Source organism: Mixophyes fleayi, chromosome 2 (assembly GCF_038048845.1).
Source record: "Mixophyes fleayi isolate aMixFle1 chromosome 2, aMixFle1.hap1, whole genome shotgun sequence".
Taxonomy (NCBI): Eukaryota; Metazoa; Chordata; class Amphibia; order Anura; family Limnodynastidae; genus Mixophyes; species Mixophyes fleayi.
This window is the reverse complement of record NC_134403.1, coordinates 322,314,013-322,339,406: the sequence shown is the minus strand read 5'-3', so window position 1 is coordinate 322,339,406 and position 25,394 is coordinate 322,314,013. Positions and strand designations below refer to the sequence as shown.

General features: G+C 39.9%; 1 protein-coding gene across 2 annotated transcripts in view; it reads left to right on the top strand.

Annotated features, from left to right (window-relative positions):
* MNT (MAX network transcriptional repressor) overlaps window positions 1-25,394 on the top strand; it is a 73,682-nt gene that overhangs the window by 35,454 nt on the left and 12,834 nt on the right. Inside the window, exons 3-4 of one of the 2 annotated variants that reach the window (XM_075196761.1) lie at window positions 5,646-5,687; window positions 6,769-6,880. In XM_075196761.1, coding sequence (XP_075052862.1) covers window positions 5,646-5,687; window positions 6,769-6,880 — 154 coding nt within the window. The remainder of the gene's footprint in view (window positions 1-5,645; window positions 5,688-6,768; window positions 6,881-25,394) is intronic. The other variant, XM_075196762.1, reaches the window with a different exon arrangement.

The following is a 25,394-nucleotide window of genomic DNA, read 5'->3' as shown; positions in this document are numbered from 1 at the left end:
CTGCCAAAACAGCTGTGACACGTCAAGACATGGACTACTAGATCTATGAAGGTGTCCTGTGGAACATGGCACCAAGACATTGGCAGCAGATCCTATAAGTTTCGAGGTGGGGCCTCCGTGGCTCAATTTGTCTTTCAGGCACATCCCACAGATTGGATTGAGATCTGTGGAAGTTGGAGGCCATGTAAACACCTTGAACTCTTTGTCATGTTCCTCCAACAAATCCTTGTCATGTTCCTCCAACAATTTTTGCAGTGTGGCAGGATGCATTATCCTTCTGAAAGAGGTCACTACCATCAGGGAACACCATTGTCATGACAGAGTATACTTGGTCTGCAACAATGTTTAGGTAGCTGGTTCGTGTCAAAGTAAAATCCACATGAATGCCAGGACCCAAGGTTTCCCAGAGTATCACACTGATTCTGAATGGCTTGCCTTCTTCCCATAGTGCATCCTGGTGCCATCTCTTTCCCAGGGAAAAGAAGCACATACACATGGCTGTCCACATGATGTAAAAGAAAACGTGATTCAGCAGACGAGGCCACCTTCTTCCATTGCTCCATGATTCAGTTCTGGCGCTCACATGCCCATTGTAGGTACTTTCGGTGAAGGACAGGGGTCAGCATGGGCACATTGCAGGTCTGCGGCTGCGCAGTGTTCTGACCCCTTTCTTAGCCAGCATTTACTTTTTTTAACAATTTGTACTATAGTAACTATTCGGTGGGATTGGACCAGATGGGCTAGCCTTCGCTCTCCACAGGCATCAATGAGCCTTGGGCATTATGACCCTGTTGCTGGTACACCAGTTGTCCTTCCTTGGACCACTTTTGGTAGGTACTAACTAGGGATGAGCGCGCTCGGATTTCTGAAATCCGAGCCCACCCGAACGTTGCCGATCCGAGTCGGATCCGAGACAGATCCGGGTATTGGCGCCAAATTCAAATCTGAAACTGAGGCTCTGACTCATAATCCCGTTGTCGGATCTCGCGATACTCGGATCCTATAAATTCCCCGCTAGTCGCCGCCATCTTCACTCGGGCATTGATCAGGGTAGAGGGAGGGTGTGTTAGGTGGTCCTCTGTCCTGGTAGATCTCGTGCTGTGCTGTTTAGTTCTGTGCTGTGCTGTGCTGTGCTGTGTTCTGCAGTATCAGTCCAGTGGTGCTGTGTCCTGTGCTCTGTCCTGCTAAGTTCCGTAGTGCTGCTGGGTCCTGTGCCGTGTCCTGTTCAGTCCAGTGGTGCTGTGTCCTGTGCTCTGTGCTTCTAAGGGCATAGTTATTTCCCCATTATTCCCAAGTTTTTATAAAATACTGTGCAGTCCATATTTAGGTGTATCAGATATTAAACAACGGTGACAGTTGATGCCCAATTTTTTAATTATATTGTGGCCTCGGTACCAAATTGTGTACCGGGGCCACCACACTACGCAGTCAAGATAGATAGATGCGTATCATAGATAAAGTACATTCAGTGGTGTGGGGCAAATTGAAAAATATTCAAAATGCACTGACATTATCAAAAACAAGAGGTTGTCACACGCTAAAACTCCAACATGTATATGATGGAGAGGATGCAGGAGCAGCCGTATGTGCAGTGTAATGCAGACCTGTTGAAGGTTTTTTATATATTTTATTGTGGTGCCCAGTGCCCACTCCTCTACGCAGTCCAGATACATTTATTGGTGCGAATCATAAAAGTTCAGGGTTTTTAATATATATTGTGGTGACCCACTCCTCTACGCAGTCCAGGTACATTTATTGGTGCGAATCATACAAGTTCAGGGTTTTTAATATATATTGTGGTGACCCACTCCTCTACGCAGTCCAGGTACATTTATTGGTGCGAATCATACAAGTTCAGGGTTTTTAATATATATTGTGGTGACCCACTCCTCTACACAGTCCAGAAAGATACCTCGTTGCAACGTTTTGGACTAATAACTATATTGTGAGGTGTTCAGAATACACTGTAAATTAGTGGAAATGCTTGTTATTGAATGTTATTGAGGTTACTAATAGCATAGGAGTGAAAATAAGCCCAAAAACTTGATTTTTAAACTTTTTATGTTTTTTCCAAAAAAAATCCGAATCCAAAACCTTAAATCCGAACCGAGACCTTTCGTCAAGTGTTTTGCGAGACAAATCCGAACCCCAAAAATAATGAAAATCCGGATCCAAAACACGAGACCTCAAAAGTCGCCGGTGCACATCCCTAGTACTAACCACTGCGCACCGATAACACAGGACCTGCCGTTTTGGAGATGCCTTAACCAGTCGTACAGCCATCACAATTTGGCCCTTGTCAAAGTCTCTCAGATCCTTACGCTTGTCCATTTTTACGGTTCCAACACATCAACTTGAAGAACTGACTGTTCACTTGCTGCCTAATATGTCCCACTCTTTGACAGGTGCCATTGTAATGAGATAATCAATGTTACTCATGCAACCTCCAGCTAGCCGGCATTCCTGACACCCATATATCCACGCTTCAATCCATCTTAAATGCTACTGCAAGACTGATCTTCCTCTCTCACAGCTCCACATCTGCTGCACCAGTTTGCAAATCCCTACACTGGCTCCCTGTGTCCTTCCCTCTCCCTCCCGCCGTCTTAGATCTACCTCTGACCTGCGCCTTGTCTCGTCTCTGGTAACCACCTCTCACTCCCGCCTACAAAACTTCTCCCGTGCTGCTCACCACTTATGGAATTTCCTACGACGCTCAATCAGGCTCTCCTGCAGCCTTCAAATCTTTAGATTCTCTTTGAAAACTCATCTCTTTTTTAGAGGTGACCTTACCCTGATAATACTATTCACATTAATGCACCCTCACAACTCTCCCAATCTTCACTCTGAACCTCATTGGCTCCTCTTGTTACAGCTGTGCTCTCTTCCACTTAGAATATAAACTCTCTAATCAGTGGGGTCCTTCATACACTATGCTTTCATATCTGCATTTATTTGGTCTACCATGGTATGTCCCTATTTTATGTATGTAATGTTTTTCCTGCTGTACGGCACTGCGGATCAATGTAGCGCCTTACAAATCTTCGATAATAGTAATAATTGGTGTATAGATCCTATCTTTTCTGTGTGAACAAGGAAATTATTTTTCCACCAGCCAGAAAAATAGAAATACCTGGCCCCACACAAAGCAAACCTGCTCCGCATGATCACCAATACCAATAGCCAAGAGCAACAGTAGGCAGAATCGCATACTTCAGGATCATCATATCTGTGCATTAACTTAAAGTTCAAAACAGTTGAGCAACTGCGGATCGATTGGCTGCAAATTCCAACCTGCAGCCTGCTTAGTAAAAAATGTTCTAATGAACTCCACAGAACAGTTATAGTTGGGTTGCATTGCAGAGAACAGCTCATAACACCCGGCAATTCATGTTAGTGGTGCAAAGCGTACACCAAAGCGTACACAGGCAGGTGGACTAACAGCAGTGGAAGAAAGTGCTTATATGAATCATCCTTTCTTGACAAACAAATGAATGAGTGCAAGAGGGTCTCCAACCTAAAGAACTCTCCAGTCCTGAGTAATTGTTTCCTACAGTGAATGGTTCTACTGGGTCTGTAATGTAGGGCACATTTTCCTGGCATGGTTTGAATGTAGTCCTTTCCTTAGAAGGTAAGGCGAATGCTAATCATTATTTAGTGGTACTGAGCGATCTTCCCCACAGGTTGCAGCAGTTGTTTTCTGACAGGAGGGGTGTCTTTCAAAGAGCATGGTTTGATGAGTAATTATCCTCATGTTATCCATATATAATAGCCTTCTTATACACCAAATCTGAACCTAAACATGCAATTATAGAATTTTCCCGGAACACTTGAGACATCAACTAGGCATCAATTGTTTGACTTGATTATGGAAGTGTGGAAGAATTTTACTGAATCCCCTTTGCACAATTGTAGACATTGGTTGACTGAATGCCATGGCACATACAGGACGCACGTGGCTTCCCAATGCTCTTTTAAGTGACTTTATATTTGCTTTCTATTTTTGTCCACTACCAGTATAATATATAATCGGTGAATTTTTATTTTATCGCATCAACTAGTATGTTAGATTTTGAGGCTGTATAACTAACTTGACATATAAGATGGGAATTAAAGAGCAAGTAAAGCCACTATCTGACTTTAATATATACCAAATACTGTGTATTACAGAGCAGAATAATATGCATGAAATAGACAGAGTTTTTAAACCTAACTAAATATATCCATCATGCTCTATTTCACTCCTTTGCAGCATGTTGCTATGTTAGCAGGGAGGGGCTTCTCTAACTAAACAAGCAGACCGTGTGGGACAGCTTGGCAGACTTGCTTGCAGAAATGCTCTGTGTGGATTGGTTGATTTATACACAGGGGCAAGGTCAATGACGTCACAGCAAGTCAGTGTCCGCTTTTTAACCTGTGTCAGATCCCCTGTCCTAAAGATGACTGAGGAATTGCAGCTGTCTGTAAGGAAGGTAATGATTTACTTTTTATCAGAGATGCAGTGGAATGTCAGTTTAACACAGACCAATGTATTTTATTTTAATGGCTCAAATCTGAACATTTTGAGATTTAGTGGTCCCTTTAACATACAGACTATGAAGTGATATTTTATACATGAAAATGTATGTATTACATTAAGAGACATAGGTATATAAAAGGCACTCTAACACTAGGTCTTTACTATAGCACATTTTAATCACTTCATGACTAGATGGTTTTCCTCCTAAATGACCAGACCAATTTTCACACTGGCGATATGCCTATTCCACAGTGAATAACTTTCTTATATCTTAGTCCTCTAAGATATATTGCATATTGTTTTTCCCATTGACAGGTAGGGCTTCCTTTTGGTAACATGGTAGAATATAAAAAACTTTTATTTATTTGGCATTATATAGAAATAAATAAGCAAATCCATTTTTTTTTTGCATTTTTGTCCTTACTGTGGCAGATCTTATTGAGTGAGAAGAGGGTCTGATGGCTCTCCCCTGCAATTTCAATGACTTCTATTTTCTTACCCAGACGATGGAGACAGCAGGATCCGAAACAAGTGGCCAATGATTGGATCCTTATGCTGTCACCAACAGCCCAGCACCATGAATCCATTACTGCCCACCTTTTATCTGTGTTGGCTCAGAGTCATGAGCCGCCAGTGCCAATGTAGGTACACTGCGAGCAGCCATGAAATGATTCCTTTCCCTTCCTACTTGTCTAATGGAAAGAGTTTGTGATAAACGTAGAACAACAGGCTTATTATAGGATTTTACCTTTTTTTTTTTTTTAATATGCGGTTGTTTTGATCTGCCATCTAATCCCACTATCTCCTCTCAGAGCCCTCCTGTTACTCTTATTCATGATACACCTTTCATAATAACATAGGTTTGAGGTTTAGCAAGTGATGTCATTATTGGGCATGACATCTTTTGGGGGCCAGAGCACTGAAACAGGGGGCAGACTCCCTAACTTTGCATAGAAGTAGCACAGAGAAATAGCATAAATGCCTGGCATTTATATACCCATGTACTATACATAACTAAGCAAAGGAAATATTTGAGGTTATAGTGCCTTTAAGTAATATAGGAGATTTCCATTAATAGCATTCCATTAATAGCATCTTAAATTTTTTTTTTTTCTTTTGCATGCAGGGCTGGCACTCGGGAAGTCCATAATAAACTGGAGAAAAACAGGTGTGTATGTAGCCCAAGCCCTGTTTCTTATATATTCTCTTCCACTGGATTTCAGTGGATAGTCAGGACCGTACAAATGGTATTTGGTCTACAGTGAATACTTCAGATGGTATTTGGTCCTCATTTATTGTAAAGGACAAATTATCTCTTATGCCCGTTTATTTTCATAGCACTTAAACCTCTAGTATATTGGAGTTCAGACGTAAAGATTTCTATAGGACAGGACAGTAAGTACAGGCAATAGGACAGGACACTAAGTTCAGGCACACAAAACACCAATTTTTCCTTCTTTATGAACTCCCTGGACTATTTACCCAACAATGAACTGAAACTTAACACATCAATTTATTGTTTACCATAGCTGTTGCTCACTATACACTTAAATTGGTTCCATGGCTTAAAAAAACATTTTACACTTGGTCGCTTTATAGCCACATAAACCTTTCTTATTGCCCGGTGTATTTTATTAGGCGTTAAATACCTTTTTTCAGCATTCCACAGTCCAGTCGGTAGTTTTCAATTTCCACTGGTAAGCTGCCTGCGGCATTAGGGAAGTCAATCGTCCTCCATAGGTGGTGTATGCATGATTACCCTTGTGGTGGCTAGTATCGCACTTGGTAATCTCCTAGATCCTGGTAATACAGTGCAGGCAGACCCAACGGGACGGAGCTTGTAGGCAGGGAAAGATTGACAGCATTACAGGTGTCAGTCACTATAAGGGGACAGGAAATACTTGGACCCCGCCCCCAGCAGATAAATCTAGACATCAAGGTGAAAGTATCTCTCACATGTCATATATAACATACCAAAAACTCAAAACAGGTACCCTATGAAGAGATGCAGTGTTTAATTTGCAGTATAATAACTGGATATGTTCTTAGGAAAATACCTAGTATGAAAACAAAACTCTTTTTTCATCCTAAATTTGGTAACAAATATTAAAACCCAAAACTTTGTTAACTATAACTGTGGAAAAGCATATACAGTATATACACTTGTTAATAGGATAGCTAGTCAAACTATTGTTTGGCATATGTATCTGATAATGGAATCTCTAACCTGTGTGTCATGTATCCTACAGACGAGCACACCTCAAGGAATGCTTTGAGACACTAAAAAGAAACATCCCAAACGTAGATGACAAGAAAACTTCCAACCTCAGTGTATTACGAAGTGCTCTGAGATATATCCAGGTAGGATTCACAAATTGTATCAATATTGAGTGTTATTTGGTCCACTCAGAGTCTCATGAGAGCTGTTTTCATAGTAATTCTATTATTTAGATGTGGGACAAGTCTTGTTGTATACCACTGCTGTGTACACAAAAGCTCTTGTCCAATGCCAGTGATCCTCTCAGCTACATGATGTGCACAGCTCAGACATTATTTGGAAACGGAATCATTATTCCCTATTGAACAGTATATACATTGTTTATAAGGACATTGAAATAGACCACTGACGCAAGAAAGCGCCTGTGTACAATACATTGTCTCTCATTGTAAATAAACATGTAGGGCCTGATTCATTAAGGAAAGTGAGGCAAAAAAGGAATAAATCTTCTCCTGGACAAACCATGTTACAATACAAGGGGTGCAAATGATTTATTATTTTGCACATAAGTTAAATACTGGCTGTTTTTTCATGTAACACACAAATACTTGATAGCTTTATTTTTATACTGCAATTTACAGTTGATCTAGGACACGCTCTAAAACAACTATAAATCTGTCATCGCATTTTAAATTTAACCCCTCCTCCAATGCAACATGGTTTTGCCAAGGTGCAAAGTTACTACTTTTTTGTTTTTGCTTTACTTTCCTTAATGACTGAAAAGCCCATAATGGTAGAATATAGTAACGTAAACTATTGCATTCTCTATCATATTGGTTACCCATGTTTCCTATGTGTATGATTATATGTGTATCCAACCTTCTGGCTGTACTTGAATTCTGATTGTAGAAATGTGCCAAAGAGATAATTTAACTAGTGAATGTAGAGTGATGTTATAATATGTTATTACATTGTTCTATGCAGGGGCGCACACAGGGGGGGTTTCTGGGTCTCCAGAAATCCCTCCCCTCCACTAACGAAGTGCCCCACATAGCGGCACTGTACTATATAGCAGCCGCGGAGCTGTCAAAGAAGCGTCTGTGGCGGTACTGTATTGTATACAGCATCGCCGCGGACGCTTCTTTGACAGCGCCGCGGCTGCTGTATAGTACAGTGCTGCCGAAACCGAGCTGCTGCGCATGCACAGCAGCTCGCTCGTTTTTTTTATTTTTTTATGCTTCTACTCCTTTATTCAGGCAAACAAAACTATATTATACATTTTGTCCCGGAGAAGTGGGATTGTAAACAATGTGCTTGTGAAATACTGCACTTAAGAATTCTCACTGGTTTCAAACAGACTCGTGAATAGTCTTGTGAGATGTTGCTCCAGGCACAATAATCACATGCTTTGGTAAGGGTGCCGTGGCAGCACAAGTAGGTAATTTTGCAAGCTTGCAAAGGCAGGGAAGAGAATTCAGAAATCTACAATTTGAGAAGCCAGATTCAATTGAGAATTCTGTGTGTAGCACAAACAATATTTTTTTCTTTTCTCTCAGGTGGAACTTAAACATTTTTAAAATGGCAAGTTCCTCCATCCTTTCACTAGAATACAATCAAGTATAATTAAGAGATTCTACAGAAATAGCTTTTTTGTTTCACCTATGGGGGCTGCTGCTACTAGAATGGGAAAGGAAGGAAGTCTGTGGCACACTTAGCTCTGAGTGAACAAGGCATAAAAAGAGTTCTAACTAGCAAGATCCATGCTCCGATACTTCCAGGAAAACACTGTCTCCACTGAAACCAGCTTAATTTACATAGTAACACCAGGATTTTAACAGACAAATTATAGCCTCATGCCATTAGGGATGATAGATCAGGTTTATTTAATAAATGCACGTTTTAAACATTAAAGCTTTATCATACAAAACAATTTCAAAGGGTTCTGAATTAAAATGTTGACCTGTTAACATATAGAATCTGAAGGTACTATGTGTTCAGATTTTCCTATAATTGTGATATACATGTTTCATAGTTTTAGGATTTTATTATATGCACAAACTAGCATGATGTAGCTTTTCATTTGTGTATTCTTCAATCTTATTAAAGCCTAGCTGCACAAGTATCCCATGTTCTACTAGATTGTATTCAGATGCACATGAAACTAATGCAGTATTGCAGCTGATATTGGCCAATTGGCCGAGATTGTAGCATGAGGCCCCAGAAAGACCATGAAGTCTTATCATTGGTAAATGTGGTCATAAGATGACCGCTATCAGTGTGGTAATCTTTTGAAAGGCATAACTGGCCCCATTGATGGCGAAAGTGTTCTGGACATTTGGCCACTTTGTGCGACTAGCTTAATGTCCTATTTTAGATTCTTCTCTCCACATACTCCTAGCAGGTGGCCCCACAATGAGACCGAGAGGATGGAAATATGCTGCTCTTTCAGCCATATTTGCTTATAGACTCCCAGGTTATTCAACAACTCACTTTTGTCTTCCGAGATGTGTAAATTTGACTTATTAGAAATGTAGTTATTTCCCTGGTGGAAGGGGATACAATTTTGCAGAGGTGGTGTCCTGACTATGCTGAGCAGGTGGTAATGTTTTGTGTAATACAACATAGTTGGTGAGTGATAATTGAGGTGTTAGTGTATATGCAAAAGTGCTGCACTGATGTTTGTAATGACGTACCAGAAAGATGGCTATTTAATTTTGCATGTAATGTAAAAATGATGGCAATTGGTAAGAGGCACGGTTTTTTGTTTGCCAGGCTTTTTAATGCTGTGCAATAAAAATAGATCTTGTTATATTTTTGAATCTACAGAAAATGCACAATTAACTGTATTTATCCCTTATTTTGCTTTTAACCTATAAAACTCCCCAAAAATCTAAATAACAGGTATCCTTCATTCATATGACATCCTAACAATTGTCAAGTGTTGTGTTGCTCTGAATGTTAAGCTGTGTGGGGGTAGGAATTAATTATCCAAAAATGCTTTCTGAGTCACGCTTTTTTAAATTATCAAGATCAGCCCTTTTTTAAGAAGCCTGCAGTATATTAATATCTTTATTTCAACTGTAGAAATCTTGTTGTACTTCCAAATACATCATTTTTAATTAACATATGATTGGCCAGTGCCAGTCCTGAAAATAGCAGTAGTAGTTATTATCAGGCTGGATTTTAGTTATTTAAGGATGAGTGCAAGTACATCCTAAATAGTATTTCTGTAACCTAAAAACCCATGTAGGCAGCTATATGCCTGTTGCTGCACAGCATCGCCTTCATAGCAATCAAGACAAAAACTACAACTCACCTGTACATTGTCCTGACATTCTAATTACAATGGTAGCGTAAGTTAAAGCATAGACAGAACTTGTACTTTGTCCTTCCTTTAACAGAGCGTTAAAGGCAGAGAAAAGCATCCAATTTTTTTTTTTGTTGTAAATCATATCTGCATAAATGGCATACGAACATGCCGATTACAGTATACTACCATGCCCAGCTGCTCTCTACTGTACCCGTTACTACTGACCAACACTATGAGTTGCTGCTCTGGGTCTCTACAATTGTCTTGTGAGCTTCTCACTGGCACATGCAGTGTTTCATATCCTGCAGAATATAGTTCTCTAATGACTCTGGGAGAAAGTGTAAATGTTTGTGTGTCACTTCCTTATTTTTGGAGCTCCTAGAATGGTTCTAATATCAGCATTATTTTAATTTAGGGATTACTTGATTTCTTAATCTGCAAGTTTCACTTGCAATCAAAACAACTTTTTTGCATGAGTTGATCCTCGTATGCAAGTGTTTTTTACCGTCACTAACCCTTGTAAATTCTTTCAGGGAACATAATCTGTGTATACGGACAGCACATTTACTACGGCCCCATTTTCTGACCAGTAAACAGCACCATTCTGAATGCTGTTCTTGGGGGCAAAACACCTATATATTTTATACTCCTAGTCGCATACTCTTCTGGAATCTCCGGGAGACTCACAAATTTTTGGGAGTTTTCCTGGACTCCTGGGAGAGCAGGGGAACATTGTACCCTCTTTGTTGGTAAATTCGGGGCGGGGATAATCACATCATCCTGACCCCGCTTTTGTGATAAGCCAAAAGTAATAATTTGACATGGACGGGGCCCAACTACGAGAACCGCGTGGCCACGCCCCATGACGAAGCCCCCTCCCGGAGACCTTACTGCCGAAGTTGGTTAAGTATTCTTATACTTGGACTCGGTTATAAAGGGTACATGCATGGCTAAACTCCAGTGTGTAGTAAGTACCCTTACAGACCCATAAGTAACACAAAGGGGACATTTAGGATAAATGCGTGCACAGTAAGAGTTTGTAAAACATATTTATTGTTTAGAAAATGAAAGCAATATCTAGTAGTTTTTGCCCCAGTTGTGCATGTTTCAAAAATGTTTACTGTGATGTAATTCTAGTTTTGTATATATTGTAAACTATTTGTTTCAAAGTTATGATGTAACTTCAGTGCGAGGTGCCACCCAACATCACCGCCATGTCCGGCTGTGACGCCTCCGCCGTGTCCGGCTGTGACGCCTCCGCCGTGTCCGGCTGTGACGCCTCCGCCGTGTCCGGCTGTGACGCCTCCGCCGTGTCCGGCTGTGACGCCTCCGCCGTGGCCGGCTGTGACGCCTCCGCCGTGGCCGGCTGTGACGCCTCCGCCGTGGCCGGCTGTGACGCCTCCGCCGTGTCCGGCTGTGACGCCTCCGCCGTGTCCGGCTGTGACGCCTCCGCCGTGGCCGGCTGTGACGCCTCCGCCGTGTCCGGCTGTGACGCCTCCGGCTGTGACGCCTCCGCCGTGGCCGGCTGTGACGCCTCCGCCGTGGCCGGCTGTGACGCCTCCGCCGTGTCCGGCTGTGACATCTCCGCCATGTCTGGCTATACATAATTGCCACCTGTACAGTAAGGAATCTCCACTCATTTTTCTACCCTCCTCTGTGGGGGAAGATGAAAAATGAGCCAGGCTTTCTTGCTGGACATCACCTCCATGTGTCTCCAATTTCATTTGTTACATAATTTCATACTGGGTCCCTAAGTTATCCATACTTACCTACTTTCTTCAGCTCTCTTCCGGGAGCCAGCCAGTGGAGGGGGGCGTGAGGGGGCGGGGCGGCCAAAATCGCGTCATTTCGGCCCCGCCCCCTGTGACGTCATGACGCAAATTGCGTCATTTGACAGCGGGGGGCGGGGCTAAACGCCGCGATTCATCGGGAATCGCGGCGTTTGGGATCTAATTCTGCCCACTTCACTAGGAAGTGGGCACTTCCTAGTGAAGTGGGCAGAATTCGGGAGATTGCCACACTCGCCCGGGAGTCCGGGAGACTCTCGCAAAATGCGGGAGTCTCCCGGACATTCCGGGAGAGTTGGCAAGTATGAGTTATGCTAGCCACAAAGGCTAGTGTCTCCACACATGGAATGCCGTATTTTTCATTGAGGGATTTATTAGCAGTTTGCATCCAAATGAGAAAATGTATACAGTGGTGACCTATTCTGGAACTATGAGAGCGAGCCTGCTCTGGCTGGCTGTGACCTAGCAGCCTCCAGTCTCCTACCCCTTCCCCGACCGAAATGCGGCCATATGATAGACCGGCAAGGGAATGAGTCTGTCATGTGTGTTACATTATAAGGCGGCGGTGACACTGCGCCCTCCGCCTCCTCCCGCTTCATTCCTGGATCTTTTATCTAAGCACCGCCCCTTTATCACACGAACGCGCGCGCGCACCTTGAAGGAAAAAAAGAAGGAAAAAAAAACTAGCGCTCCGCCCCACTCCACGTGCGCATAGAGCACATGGCTACCCCGAGTCCGCTGACGTCACCGCTCCTTAGCCCTACCCTTTTCCTCTCTGTCTAGTGCAGGAGGGGGGAATCTGGCTAGAGCGGTCGCACGAGATCCGCAGCGCGTGCTGCTGTGTTTGAGGTCAGACGGTGGGCGGAGTTACATGCACGCTCCAGGCCAGGTACAGTGCTGCCACCTGCAGGTTGCAGCGTTAAAGGCAAGGCTGCACAATACCCCAGGAAACTGTTATTTACACTGGTTAAAGGCCCCATACAAGCGGGTAGATTATGAACCAGTATCTGGACACATTCCCGTGTGTATGTAAGAACTGGCTTATCCTGAATGCAGGTTATTGTCATCTATCCTTTAGCACTAACTGGAAGGTTCTGTATTTAATGTCAGTATGGTTGCTGGCAAGTATGTTATGATAAGATTTTAAAACTGATACATATTAATGTTATTAGCCTTTATGTATAAAGCAACATATATGTTGTTTTACTGCCCATTAAACTTTATATTTCCCTCACCTGTTACCATTTACTGCTGGGTCATGTGTTAAATAAAATTATCATTATGCCATAAGTGCTGCAATTGAAAGTGCACACATTGCTAAACTATACATGATCTCCAGCTGTAGATAAGAGAACACTAGTGAGTAGAAATAACAAATTTGATTTAAGTTTTGCTTTTGATTATCATCATCATCATCATCATTTATTTATATAGCGCCAGCAAATTCTGTAGCGCTTTACAATTAGGAACAAACATTAATAATACTGGGTAAGATCATACTTGCCTACTCTCCTGGAATGGATTTCGGGGAGTCCTCTAAACTATTATCAAGTGTTTTATTTATATTGGGTTGTGATTAGGTTTTGTTTCTAGGCATAACCCAAATATTTAGTTTATTGGTGGGTATTAAAGAAATCTTTTAAAATGTCATAGATGGAGCACAATGATTATCATTGTACTCATGTGCACCCCTGTAGTGGAAAAGTTGCTTTGCAGCTATGTAATGTATTTCATGCACTCTTTTTGTGGTAATTTTATATAATAAAAGTTTAAATGAACAGTAAAGGTATAAGCATGCGTAAAGAAAAGGCTCCTTCACAAGCAGCTATTTAGATAAAATTGTGAGAGAGTATATTGCTTTCTAAAGCTGGGTACACCTATGCAATCTTAATACAGATGCAATGTCTCCAACAATTTCACCAACAACTGGCCTTATCTGTGTGGAGTTTGTATGTTCTCCCCGTGTTTGCGTGGGTTTCCTCCGGGTGCTCCGGTTTCCTCCCACACGCCAAAAACATACTGGTAGGTTAATTGGCTGCTGACAAAATTGACCCTAGTCTGTCTGTGTCTGTCTGTCAGTGTGTGTGTGTGTGGGGGAATTTAGACTGTAAGCTCCAATGGGGGCAGGGACAGATGTGAGTGAGTTCTCTGTACAGCGCTGTGGAATTAGTGGCGCTATATAAATAAATGGTGATGATGAAGTCCAGATGAGCATGCCGAGTCATGCATACCGAACTACACAATTTACCTTCATTTTTGTGATATTCATCTCTTAAAACCATCTGCAAAAAAAAGATTGTGGGGGGAATTCAATTGTCTGTGTAACTTGCAAAAGTAACACACCATACACACTCTACAGATATCTGCCTACGCTGCTGGTCATGAGTGTGTGTGTATACACTTCCATATTTGCCCAACATCGTTGACCATGATTTTTAGGCAGTTTACAAAACCAAATCAATAGATGTGATGTGATTTGTACAATAATACATGATCATGGGAGCATACACACTCCTGCAATATCTGACCAAACAGTCGTGAATCTTGTGATCTGCACGATAATTGCATAGATGTGTACCCAGCTTAACTATACACATCAGACTTCTTGCCAATCCGCACACAGTAGTCAGTGTTTGGTTCAGAAACATAGCAGAACAATAGCTTGAACTTGCTGGCACTGCAGTGTTTATGTCTTTTCATATTGGATAAAGGCAGTAATATAATAACAGTAAGTACTGCTGTTCCATCAAAGGAACATCAATGTGGGTCATTGATGGCTCTGGGGAGGGCTCGCAGCAGTGGCCACGCTGGTAGATCTACATGATCTACATAATGCCAATAAGGTTTTCAAAATGGGTGGTGTTCAGCAAACTATAAATCTAGATGATTTAAAGGTTAATAAAGTATTGTAATGCTACACCTACATGATGTTTAACAAATGAGATGACTTTAGGTGACCGGTCCACTTTAAGTAATATATATATATATATATATATATATATATATATATATATATATATATATTATATACACAAGGTATGTCTATTAAATAACGAGACTGTGATTCCACCTAGTAAAAAAGGCAGTCAGAACCGGTTCTAACTGCATACGTAGTAACCTTGAACCACTCTGAACCTGCATGACAAGCTGCACCACTCTGACGTTCAGTTGATTGTGAGTCGCCATTTAGTTTGGTTGTGTTTTCTGTAGAGTGCCGAAAAAATGCTAAGTTTAAAAGTTGAACAACGTGTCAATTTGAAATCTTTAGTAAAATAGCACAAAACACCAACAGAGTGTTTTCAAATTGCTTACTACGGCCTATGGGAATAACTGCCTGTCTCGTGCGCGTGTTTGGCTCAAAAGATTTAGCGAGGGACGTGAGAATGTCGGAGATGATGAACGCCCTGGATGACCTTGCACTTCAAGAACCGAAGAAAATGTAGAAAAAATCAGTCAGATTGTTCGAAAAGATCGCGTACTCAGTGTTCGAATGATAGCTGAATCCGTGAACATTGACAAAGACACCGTATGGACAATTTTGCATCAGGATCTTAACATGACGAAAGTTTGTGCAAAGATGGTCCCAAGGGTTCTCACACCAGAGCAAAAAGAACGTCGCAAGGAATGTTGTGTTGACATTCTGCAGCAACTTGACACAGATCCAAACCTGTTTCATAAAGTAATCACTTGGGATGAGACCTGGATCTTCCAGTACGATCCTGAAACCAAAAGACAGTCAATGCACTGGAAAACACCGTCATCACTAAGAATGAAAAAAGGTTGTCAAGGCAAGTCATAATTCAAAGCAATGCTCATTGTTTTTTTCAATATCAAGGGTGTAATTTTGGAAGAATGGGTTCCAGAAGGCACTACAGTTAATCAGCATTATTATAAGGAAGTTTTGCAAAAGCTGAGAAAAAGAGTCAGAAAGAAACAGCTGCAACTGTGGAAAAATGGTTTCTTTCTTCACCAGGACAATGCGCCTGCTCACACAGCACAATCTGTGAAGCAGTTTTTGACCAACAAACACATTACTACACTTGAACATCCTCCATATTCGCCCGATTTAGCACCTTGCGAGTTTTATCTTTTCCCAAAAGTTAAATCCGTGCTTAAAAGGACACATTTTGAGTCAGTTGATGCTGTAAAGAAGAAGACGGCAGATATGTTGAAACAAGTGACAGAAATAGATTTGCTCCATGCCTTCGACCAGTGGAAAACAAGACTACAGAGATGTATTGGTGCAAATGGGGAGTATATTGAAGGGGACAAACATTAAATCTTTAATGGCAATAAATAAAGGTGAGTTATTTAATCAGTCTCATTATTTAATAGACATACCTTGTGTGTGTGTGTGTGTGTGTGTATGTATGTGTGTGTGTATATATATATATATATATATATATATATATATATATATATATATATATATATATTTATTTTTATTTATTTTTAAATAAGTCTTATCCTCTATCATGTGATGCTATTTTGCCTTGGATCGGATGTCTGCAGAATCTTGTACCTCTATAGAAGGAACACCAGGTCAGTATTGACAATCATGCTGTTTTCTGCATATTAGACATTTTCAGCTGATATGGTGTTACATGTATATCAGCAGCTATGGCTGAGCTAGCATAGTGCATATTTAAGCAGACCCACCTTTACTCTTATGATCTGGAAATCGTTATTTCTTTATCATTAGCATGTAGAGATAGCATTCTATACCGTAAAATAAAATACACATTGGATGTTATGAAAACCCAGAAAGAAGTATTTCTCCATTTGAAGGATTCCTATGTTAGGACTATTGCTGTGTATTGAATGCGTGTGGTCTCTGGCAGCGTAGCATGTGCTGTGGATTTTGGCGTTGAGCTTTCTGTTTACTGGTACAGAATTCGATCCCTGAGTAATATGGTGTCTGTATTCTGTTTGCGTAAACTGCAAAAAAGTTTAATTCTGCGCGTGGGTGGCTGTGTTAAATACCTGGTACTCTGCCAGGCCTTTTACTCACCACATGATCTGTGGAATGATGAGGGACGGGGAGATTAGGAATTTCTTTTTATGATGGGGGAAATACAAAGGAAATTTGAAACTTCCTTTTAACTGTTGTGTCAAATTTAGCAGTTTGAATACCTTAAATACTTAACAAAACCCTACGTTTAACTGCCATTTGAGCTAGAATATGGTTCCCTACCTCCCATGGAGAAGTAACAATAAACAGTGCTCCTTCTAAAACGCCAACTTAAAACACAGGATGACACGGTTTTATAGCGTGTGTGGTGTCCTAAAGAGACATGCAACAGATATAATATATTTGCAGATTACACCTGGCGGTAAGCAAGACCTTGGCTTCATGGCGGGTGGCATTAAGAGGGAGCACTGTACTGATTTGGTAGTTCTGTCACCGACATTTAGTTTGTCTCTAGGCTATATTTATTTTTTCGCAGCAACTAATTACATCCCACTGTATGTATTTCAATAAATATCTTGAGGTACTTTGGACAGCCAGGCTTAACAGAAGTCAAGTTTTCCAGGGTTAATAATGCTTGGTTCAAGATAAAGGTTATACTAGTAAAATCTGTGGTGGAGCATATACTATGTACTGATTAAAAGTGTGAGCCAAACTTGAGCTGTCTTCTACACTTTATGTTGATGTCTAATTCTTGGGGTAGATTTAATAAAGTGTCCAAAAAGGAAACTGGAGGTGTTTTCCATCGCAACCAATCAGATTCTAGCTATTATTTCTCTAGTACTCTAGAAAAGGATAACTTGAATTTGATTGGTTGCTAATATAGGCATCATCTCCAATTTGCTATTTTAGAAGCTTTACTAAATTTGCACAAGATATGTCTCTCATCCATTTTCATTACATGCTCCCCTTCCTGACTACAGGACTTTTTTTCAAGCTGCACCCACTATGTGGAATTCCCTCCATCGCACAATAAGACTTTCCATTTGTCTTCAAATGTTCTCTGAAAACCCACCTCTTCAGGCACATTTATAATATTCCTTAACCTCCCTATGTTACCCTATTACCACCCTTTGAACAGTTCACATAAGTTCTACAACCTTCTGACCCCCTGACCAACATTGCTGTGTGACTGGATCCTATAGCCAACAAGCACTCTTTGACTCTGCATTCTGGCTGGACCAATATGCAATGTGTGGAACTTGACTTCATGTATCAGACTCCCATTGTTGTATAGATCGTAAGCTTGCAAGCAGGCCCACTCACCTCTCTGTCTGTCTGTATTGTTTCATTACTGTGATGTCCCCAATTGTAAAGCGTTACGGAATTTGCTGGCACTATATAAATAAATAATGATCTACCCCTTAGTGTTTTATCAAAGCTGGAAAAGAGTAGCTCTTATACAGCTTGTAGTGAACCCTTATATGTTCTGTGTAACGAGGTCTGCTCACATAATGGATTTCAGTTACAGAGCGTTAGTATTGAGCTCTTTGGATATTTTTCCAAAAAGCTGCTGTCCGCCTTTTGAAAACGCTGGAGCAACTAAAGTGATATAATGTTTACTTATAAAACAAGTTTCTACTATTTTACCTATATCAGATTGAGGGTTCAGTGACATTAACCATTTATCTGGCTAGGTGTCAATATTCATGTGTATTTGTTATGAATGTAGACATCCAGGGTACTTTCAGGAGCATGCTAGTTGTGATGAGCATTTTTGTTGTGAAATGAACAAACTAAGAAATCATAGACTATTATTTTACAATAAAATGTCCTGGTTGATGACATGATTTTTCATTGTCTAGTTCAATTCTGATTTTAGGAAATGTAACCCTATCACACTTCAGGTAAATATGCAATCTGGTCTCTTGATTCCATGCTAGCTGACTGGTCAGCCAGAGATAAAAATAAATAAATAAATAAAAAGTCAACTATTTTAAAAGCTATATTAAGATAATAATAAGCATGATAACTTTGTCTCCTGCATGGTCCATTTTCAGTCTCCCTAGACTCCGAGCAATATGATGTGTAAGATGGTTTTTATTATTCATGGTCAATATTTGTGGCTATAATATTTTAGTCTAAGGAGTGATTCCCATATAATGTGCTTTGTATTTACAGCAAGATGCTCTCAGCAGAGAATAAATGGGTCATGCAGATCTCCTGTAGATTAGCATATTTCTGTTCATTATTTTCTATTTATGTCTATGTTGTTTAAGCAAAGATAGGGCAAGGTGGTTTTGTAGATTTGTGCAGTATGACCCAGGTCATCTTCATTATGTGTTTGTGTGTCAATGTCAGTGAATGTCTAACTTTTGGCAGATTTTACCAATATAACTACTGCATTTGTGAATGTATAGCTAATAGAATCCTGCAATTTAGAAGGTTCCATTGTCCTATATCGCTGTTAGTAAACCATAGATTTTGTTAGGCTTGTAGCATGGTCCGCTGCTTGTGTTTGTCCACTTATAAATGTCCCCTTAGCCCAAGTGAAGTTTTCTGTTATTAGTATTTGAGTTTTGATGACTGTCTGGATGACAGAATTTTGGTGTTCAGGAAACTGTTATTGATTACTGCTTGTAGTTTTTTTTTTTTTTTTGGAATGATTCATCCAACACATGATGGAGGTTATTGGTCTGTTCCTCTGTATTATAACATATTCAGTGCATCAGATATGGTTATAAGAGAGGAAACCACCATTGCAACAGTGTACTGGTCAAACGGAAAAGGCTGCAAGTGACCTATTTATAAAACTAAAAGCATATCTTCAATATTTATTCTTATGTAACAAGATGGAATGATCTTTATCAATCAATAAGCAGTCTATATGGTGCTCAGTACCCCAACTTTCAGTTTTATTCTGCCTTGCACAAATGTAGTTTTTTCTTTTTTACAAGAATTAAGCTTCAATATAACCACCAGTACACATTTACCTTGGACAGTAACTTGATCTATAATAATTTCATAACCAGGCAAGCTATGCCATCTACAGAACTACCCACAATACAGCTAAATATTCTAGCCTGTGTCACCGATAACTACTATTTTTTCTGTGTGTGTAGATAGATATAGATATATACATATACATAGACATACACATGTCTGTCTGTGTGTTTGTTAGGGATTTAGACTAAGCTTCAATGGGGTAGGGACTGATGTGAGCTCTCTGTACAGTGCTGTGTAATTAGTAGGGCTATATAAATAGATGATGATGAGATATATATAATATATATAGATAGATCGATGTCGTGCATTTATTGCGCAGTGTAGATTGGTTTTTGTGTGTCCCTTTAAGAATCTCCTTCCGGCAGTGATTAAGAGGAATGTAATTTTAATTTATTCAATTGTGTTCATGTAGTTGTATCCTTCAATGATTAGACACTATACTTTTGCCAATTAATCACATTGTGTGAATGTTAAAGGAAGCATTATTTCTTGAGGATTGAGGACAATATCAGTTTGTTTATTTCTTTATCTTTTTACTCCTGTGTTCCATGGCACAGCTCTCGAACTATATGGGAGCATGAAATGGCCGGTTCATGTAAATCAAGAGCTTCTATTGCCAGATATTGAATTTAACTTTTCAGGCGTTATATATCACCGTGTTTTGTTTGTTATTTTGATCCCATAATACACCAATTTTGTTTTAATACACACTTTTTCTCTCCTATTTTCACCCTTATATTTGCAACCAGGACGGGACAGACTTATGAACTGTCAAAAATGAAATACAGCAGAAAAAGTAGCAAGAATTAAAGCTGATCCTTTGCAGAGTATGTTTGCTACTGGCACCACAAAGAGTGGTGCTGAGATACAAGTGTCGCTGCATTTAATATAGGCCATCTAAAGTCAGGGAGCTCCCTGTGTTTATTTAGTTGCTTAGTAACAGGGATGATTAATCCGCCCACTGACTTTTAAGCTGTGCCACTTTTTTTTCTTTCTCACAAAGCTACTTCACATGAGAGTTGTCGCAACACATCTATGAAAGCTGATGTATGGAGAGTTGTGCAAAAATAGTTGTGTAACCTGCAGAAACCTATCAAACACTTGCTTTCATTTTGGAAATTATTACAGAAAAACAATATGATTTTTTTTGTTCACTGCCCATTTTTGCACAGTTAGATGTGCACCGAGAGTTGCCCACTTTTTGTTAAAATCTTACCTTATAGTTCTTAAAATATCAGAGAACATACTTGCTACAATGATAAAAATCAAATGGTTGCTTAGCATAGTATATCCCTGATTTTAGCATAAATATTCTTGTGTTACAATAATGCTATATTTTATACTTGAATTGCCACTATTTTTTTTGTTTGTTTAGGTATAATTAATTTTTTCATGCCTGGCAGCTGAACCTCTGCCTGCCTGGACTGGTCAGACAGGTAGGGTACATAATTGCAACAGTGGAAATGTTGGCAGATTAAGTGCCGAAATTTCCACTGTCGCAGTTATGATTGCCACCGGGTCAGACTGGTGGTCAGTGGTCTGACACACTCTGCTGGCTGCAGTGCTCACACAGTGCCTATTATAATAGTGAACAATGGTTTGTCTTACTATAATAGAGCTCCAACAGCCGGTTGTCAAGTAAAAACAGTCAGGTGGAGCGCCCGGGAAAGAGGTCCTGGGGAGAACACTGAACTTTAAATGAAACAGGGTCCAGATGTAAATTTCAAATCATGAACTTAAGAAGTTGCAAACATCCTAGACATGAATATGTTGTTAAAGTTCCACTCCACTATTTCTACATAACCGAACAAACCCCCCCACCTGCCTCTTTTAAAGGGCGTAACCGAGTAAGCTGTTTTCAAGCGTTTTTTCAAACATAGGTGCTACCCACCACATTGTCATCCCTGACAATGGAAAGAAGGGTTCAATGTTATCTCCAGAAAAGATGGTCCCAAATTGATGCAGTATATATCTGTAAGAAGCAACTCAGCCGAGGCAGTTTCCAAGGCAATATCTCGTTTCCGTCTCCCTGGAAACGCGCTGGGATTCCTCCAATGGCATATGTAATACAACTTCATGCTCTCTACAGACACATTGTGAGGATTTACATTTCAGCACACACAGTCATTAGCTATGCTATCCATTCCCCTTTTTTCTGGTACGTACTGTAGCTAAAGCATAACTGTTTTTTTTTTGTTTTTTTATCCTATGCTTTCAGAAAATAAGTGGTTAATATGAAAGAGAACAACACCCTTTGCTTTGCAGATGTGTGTTTGATTAGAAAGTAGCTTTTCAGGTTTATTGTATGGTTGAAGGAAAGATAACTAATACTAGTCATTTGTTTTTATCTTTTTTAACATTTTGTTATCCATTAAAGTTGTCCCTAATCTGTGATTCAGATGGTGACTTGGTCACAGGCATCTGTTTCAAACAAGTATTCAGAACAAAGACTTAACTGTATGATGGCGATCCAGTTGTAGTGGGATAGCTCAGGATTCCGAAGCCCATTATTGTTAGAGACCTATTCATATCCAGTAGATAAGGACAGGTATATGGACATAGTACAGCTACAGTTTTGTATAAGTGTGATGTGACTCTAGGCTATACTTTATCTCCCATTACAGATTGTTTTCACAAACAGGTAACTGTGAGGATAAAGCTGAGGGAAAACAACAAACATCATATCTCATATTATTAATGCATTGATTTCAGGTACAACACTTTCATAGAAATGTAAATAAAATCAATGAGCAAGAGATGTAGATAATGGAATTTCTTTTGTAACATGGTCACCATGGTTATGGATATAACCTGTGCATTCTAGCAAATAAAGCTACACAGGACTTGCAAATATGACTCCAACGTGGCAGAATGTGTCTAGGGCATAATGCAGGCATCTTGGGGCAGAGGAGTTTAGGGATGAGTTTCTGATAAGAAAGTTGCAGTGTCTCGTCAGAAATAATTACCTATAAAACTCATCTTTTGGCCATTTTTGTAAACTGGTGCCGAATTGTCAATCCGTAAGTGAAACTCCTGAATTCACTCCTAGGGATATGCGTTTAATATTTTCTTTCACCAGTAATTCATTTTTTACCAATATTACACAAATAAGAGTATTTAATATAACGGCATACTTGGTTACCAATCAATGTGGCTTGTTTTCTGGAATTTACAACCCCACATTATAAATCCACTAGCAGCCTATGACAAGTACTTTTACATGGGAAAAAGACTGGAGTGTCATTGTTTGGCTCAGGAGGAGGGACAGAAAACACAAGTACATGCATAAAATACTCCCAATTCCGTTATGTCTTATAGCACCTATGTAGCCAGAATCTGCAACAGCAGCAAATAATGTACCTGAAAGATGGAGGGGGTTGTGGTAGAATTGCAGTCATTGCAAATCAGAAGTGTATATTACGTCAGCAGTGAAGATCAGACATCTGACTATGAAGACGTACTGTCTCCAACATTGTAGATTACTTCTCATTTTGTATTTTTCTGTGTTACATCTCTTTGTCAGTAATTGAATAACAATGTTCTGACTGTACCATATGTGGAAGAAGTTAAAAGACAGTAATGTAAAATCTTCAAATACGTTTTTAAACACTTTGTCTTTATCTAAAGTTGGTGTCTGAATCACATTGCTTTAGAGCCTTCATTAATACTCCCGGATGGTGGCAATCACTATCTTATTATCAGCAATATTTTTTTATACTGATCGAAAATTTTTTTTCCCATATTATGCTTAAATCACATTTGTAACATTTATTTGAATCTGTTATAATTAAATACATATGCATAATTTTATCAGCATTTACTTTTGCTATGTTTCCTTTACAAGTGGACCTTGTTATTGTTTCTGATAGAAAGGTTGTGCTGAATAATTTTAGTTAATAGTTGATTTGTTGAAACCAGGGGTGTCCAACCTTTTAGCTTCCCTGGGCCACATTGGCAGACGACGAGTTGGTTTGGGCCGCACATAAGATACACTAACAATAACGATAGCTGATCATCCAAAAAAAAACCATAGAAAACATAGTTAACATATATATATATATAATTTTTTTTTAAATCCCCCTATACTTACCTTTCAATCGCCCTGTTCAAAAAATCCTCTCTAGTTATTATACTATAATCACTTTTTGTATTGTTTCGATGCAATATCATTTAAGCCAGGCATTGTATATCAGGGTGCTCTGACCAGGCCTGCGGTACCTGACATATACACCACTGTGACCCCAAATTGTGACCTGTTTTGATAATTACACCACTATGTTAGTTAAGGGATAACAACTTATAATGGGCCAAAGAGAATAATATATAATGCCCTATTAGTAATACTAGTAGAAGTATGTAGCAGGGAGATAGGGTCCATGATGCTCCAGGACCAGGTGACTTTTATTCACTTGTCAGCGTCCCTTGAAATAATAAAAAAAATCCCCCTTAACTTACCTTTTAATCGGCTTGTTCTCCTGTCCTTTTCTCTTCTTTTCTCCAATTTTGTGCTGCTGATTGTTCTTCTTGCGCAGGTGTCTCCTCTGTGCTGCGCTCCTCAATGGATGTTGGGCGTGATGACATCACGCCCGACATTCACTGTGAGCGCCGCACGGAGAAGGAGACAAGGGAGGGGGCCGGAGTACCAGCTGACGTGACCGCAAGGTAAGTAGTTTCTTTTCTTTCTTTTTTGCAGGATTTTTTTTTTCCATTAAGAGCGCTGCCCCCTTGCCACAACCAAAATTCCTTCTGGGCCACATTTACAAGTGTGCTGGACAACCCTGGTTTAAACATTGGAAAAAATATCTTTACATGTAAGTTGGCACCAGCACAAAAAAGTTGCTACTTGGGAAGAAACATTGGGCTGACTTAGAAATCTGTTCTACAAGTATTTTTTTAAAACTACAAACAAGTTTTCTGTTGTGTTTTTTTTAAGTTGTGTTTTTTTAATGTGGTGAGAGGCTGTCTATCTATCTGTCTATGTGGAACACAGCAAAATAAACGGGAAATGACCTGATACAAACAATGCTTGGATGAAATCCCAAAATCAATGGATTTCAAAGACTGAAGGGAGTCAATTGAATTTGTTTTAGATAACAAAGTGCTGACCTTTTACCCTAATTACAAAGTCGGCCACACATGCTGAAATATTGCACCAAAACAACTGAAATGCCAAATAATGATCTTACTGACATTGCTAGGATTGTTATCAGACATGGCAGAGAATGCACTTGGGAGATGGTCACTACCAGCCTGTGCAGGTACAGCTCTGATGCCACAATGAAACTTGAAGCAATGTGGGGGTTCATATATTATGTAGCTAAATTGAATGATGATCCTATCCTGTTGGTTAATTCTCTGGTCAAGCGACAGGATGGGCCTATGTAGGAATTAACTAGTGATTAGTAAACGTGAGTGTTGGTTTGCACAATCTCTGCGCTTTAAATTGCTGCCATGAGTGATAGCTGTCCCTGGTGAAATATGCAGTGGAAGTCTGCAGATTTCCCGTTCTCTCTTCAGAGGCAGCCATCACTCACGGTAATAATTTTAAAGTGCTGAGAAAATATTTTCATTTTTTTCAGACATGAGATAATACTTTTATTGCTCATAGACTAGCTTATTTTATCAGTGGAATATTTCACAAAGTA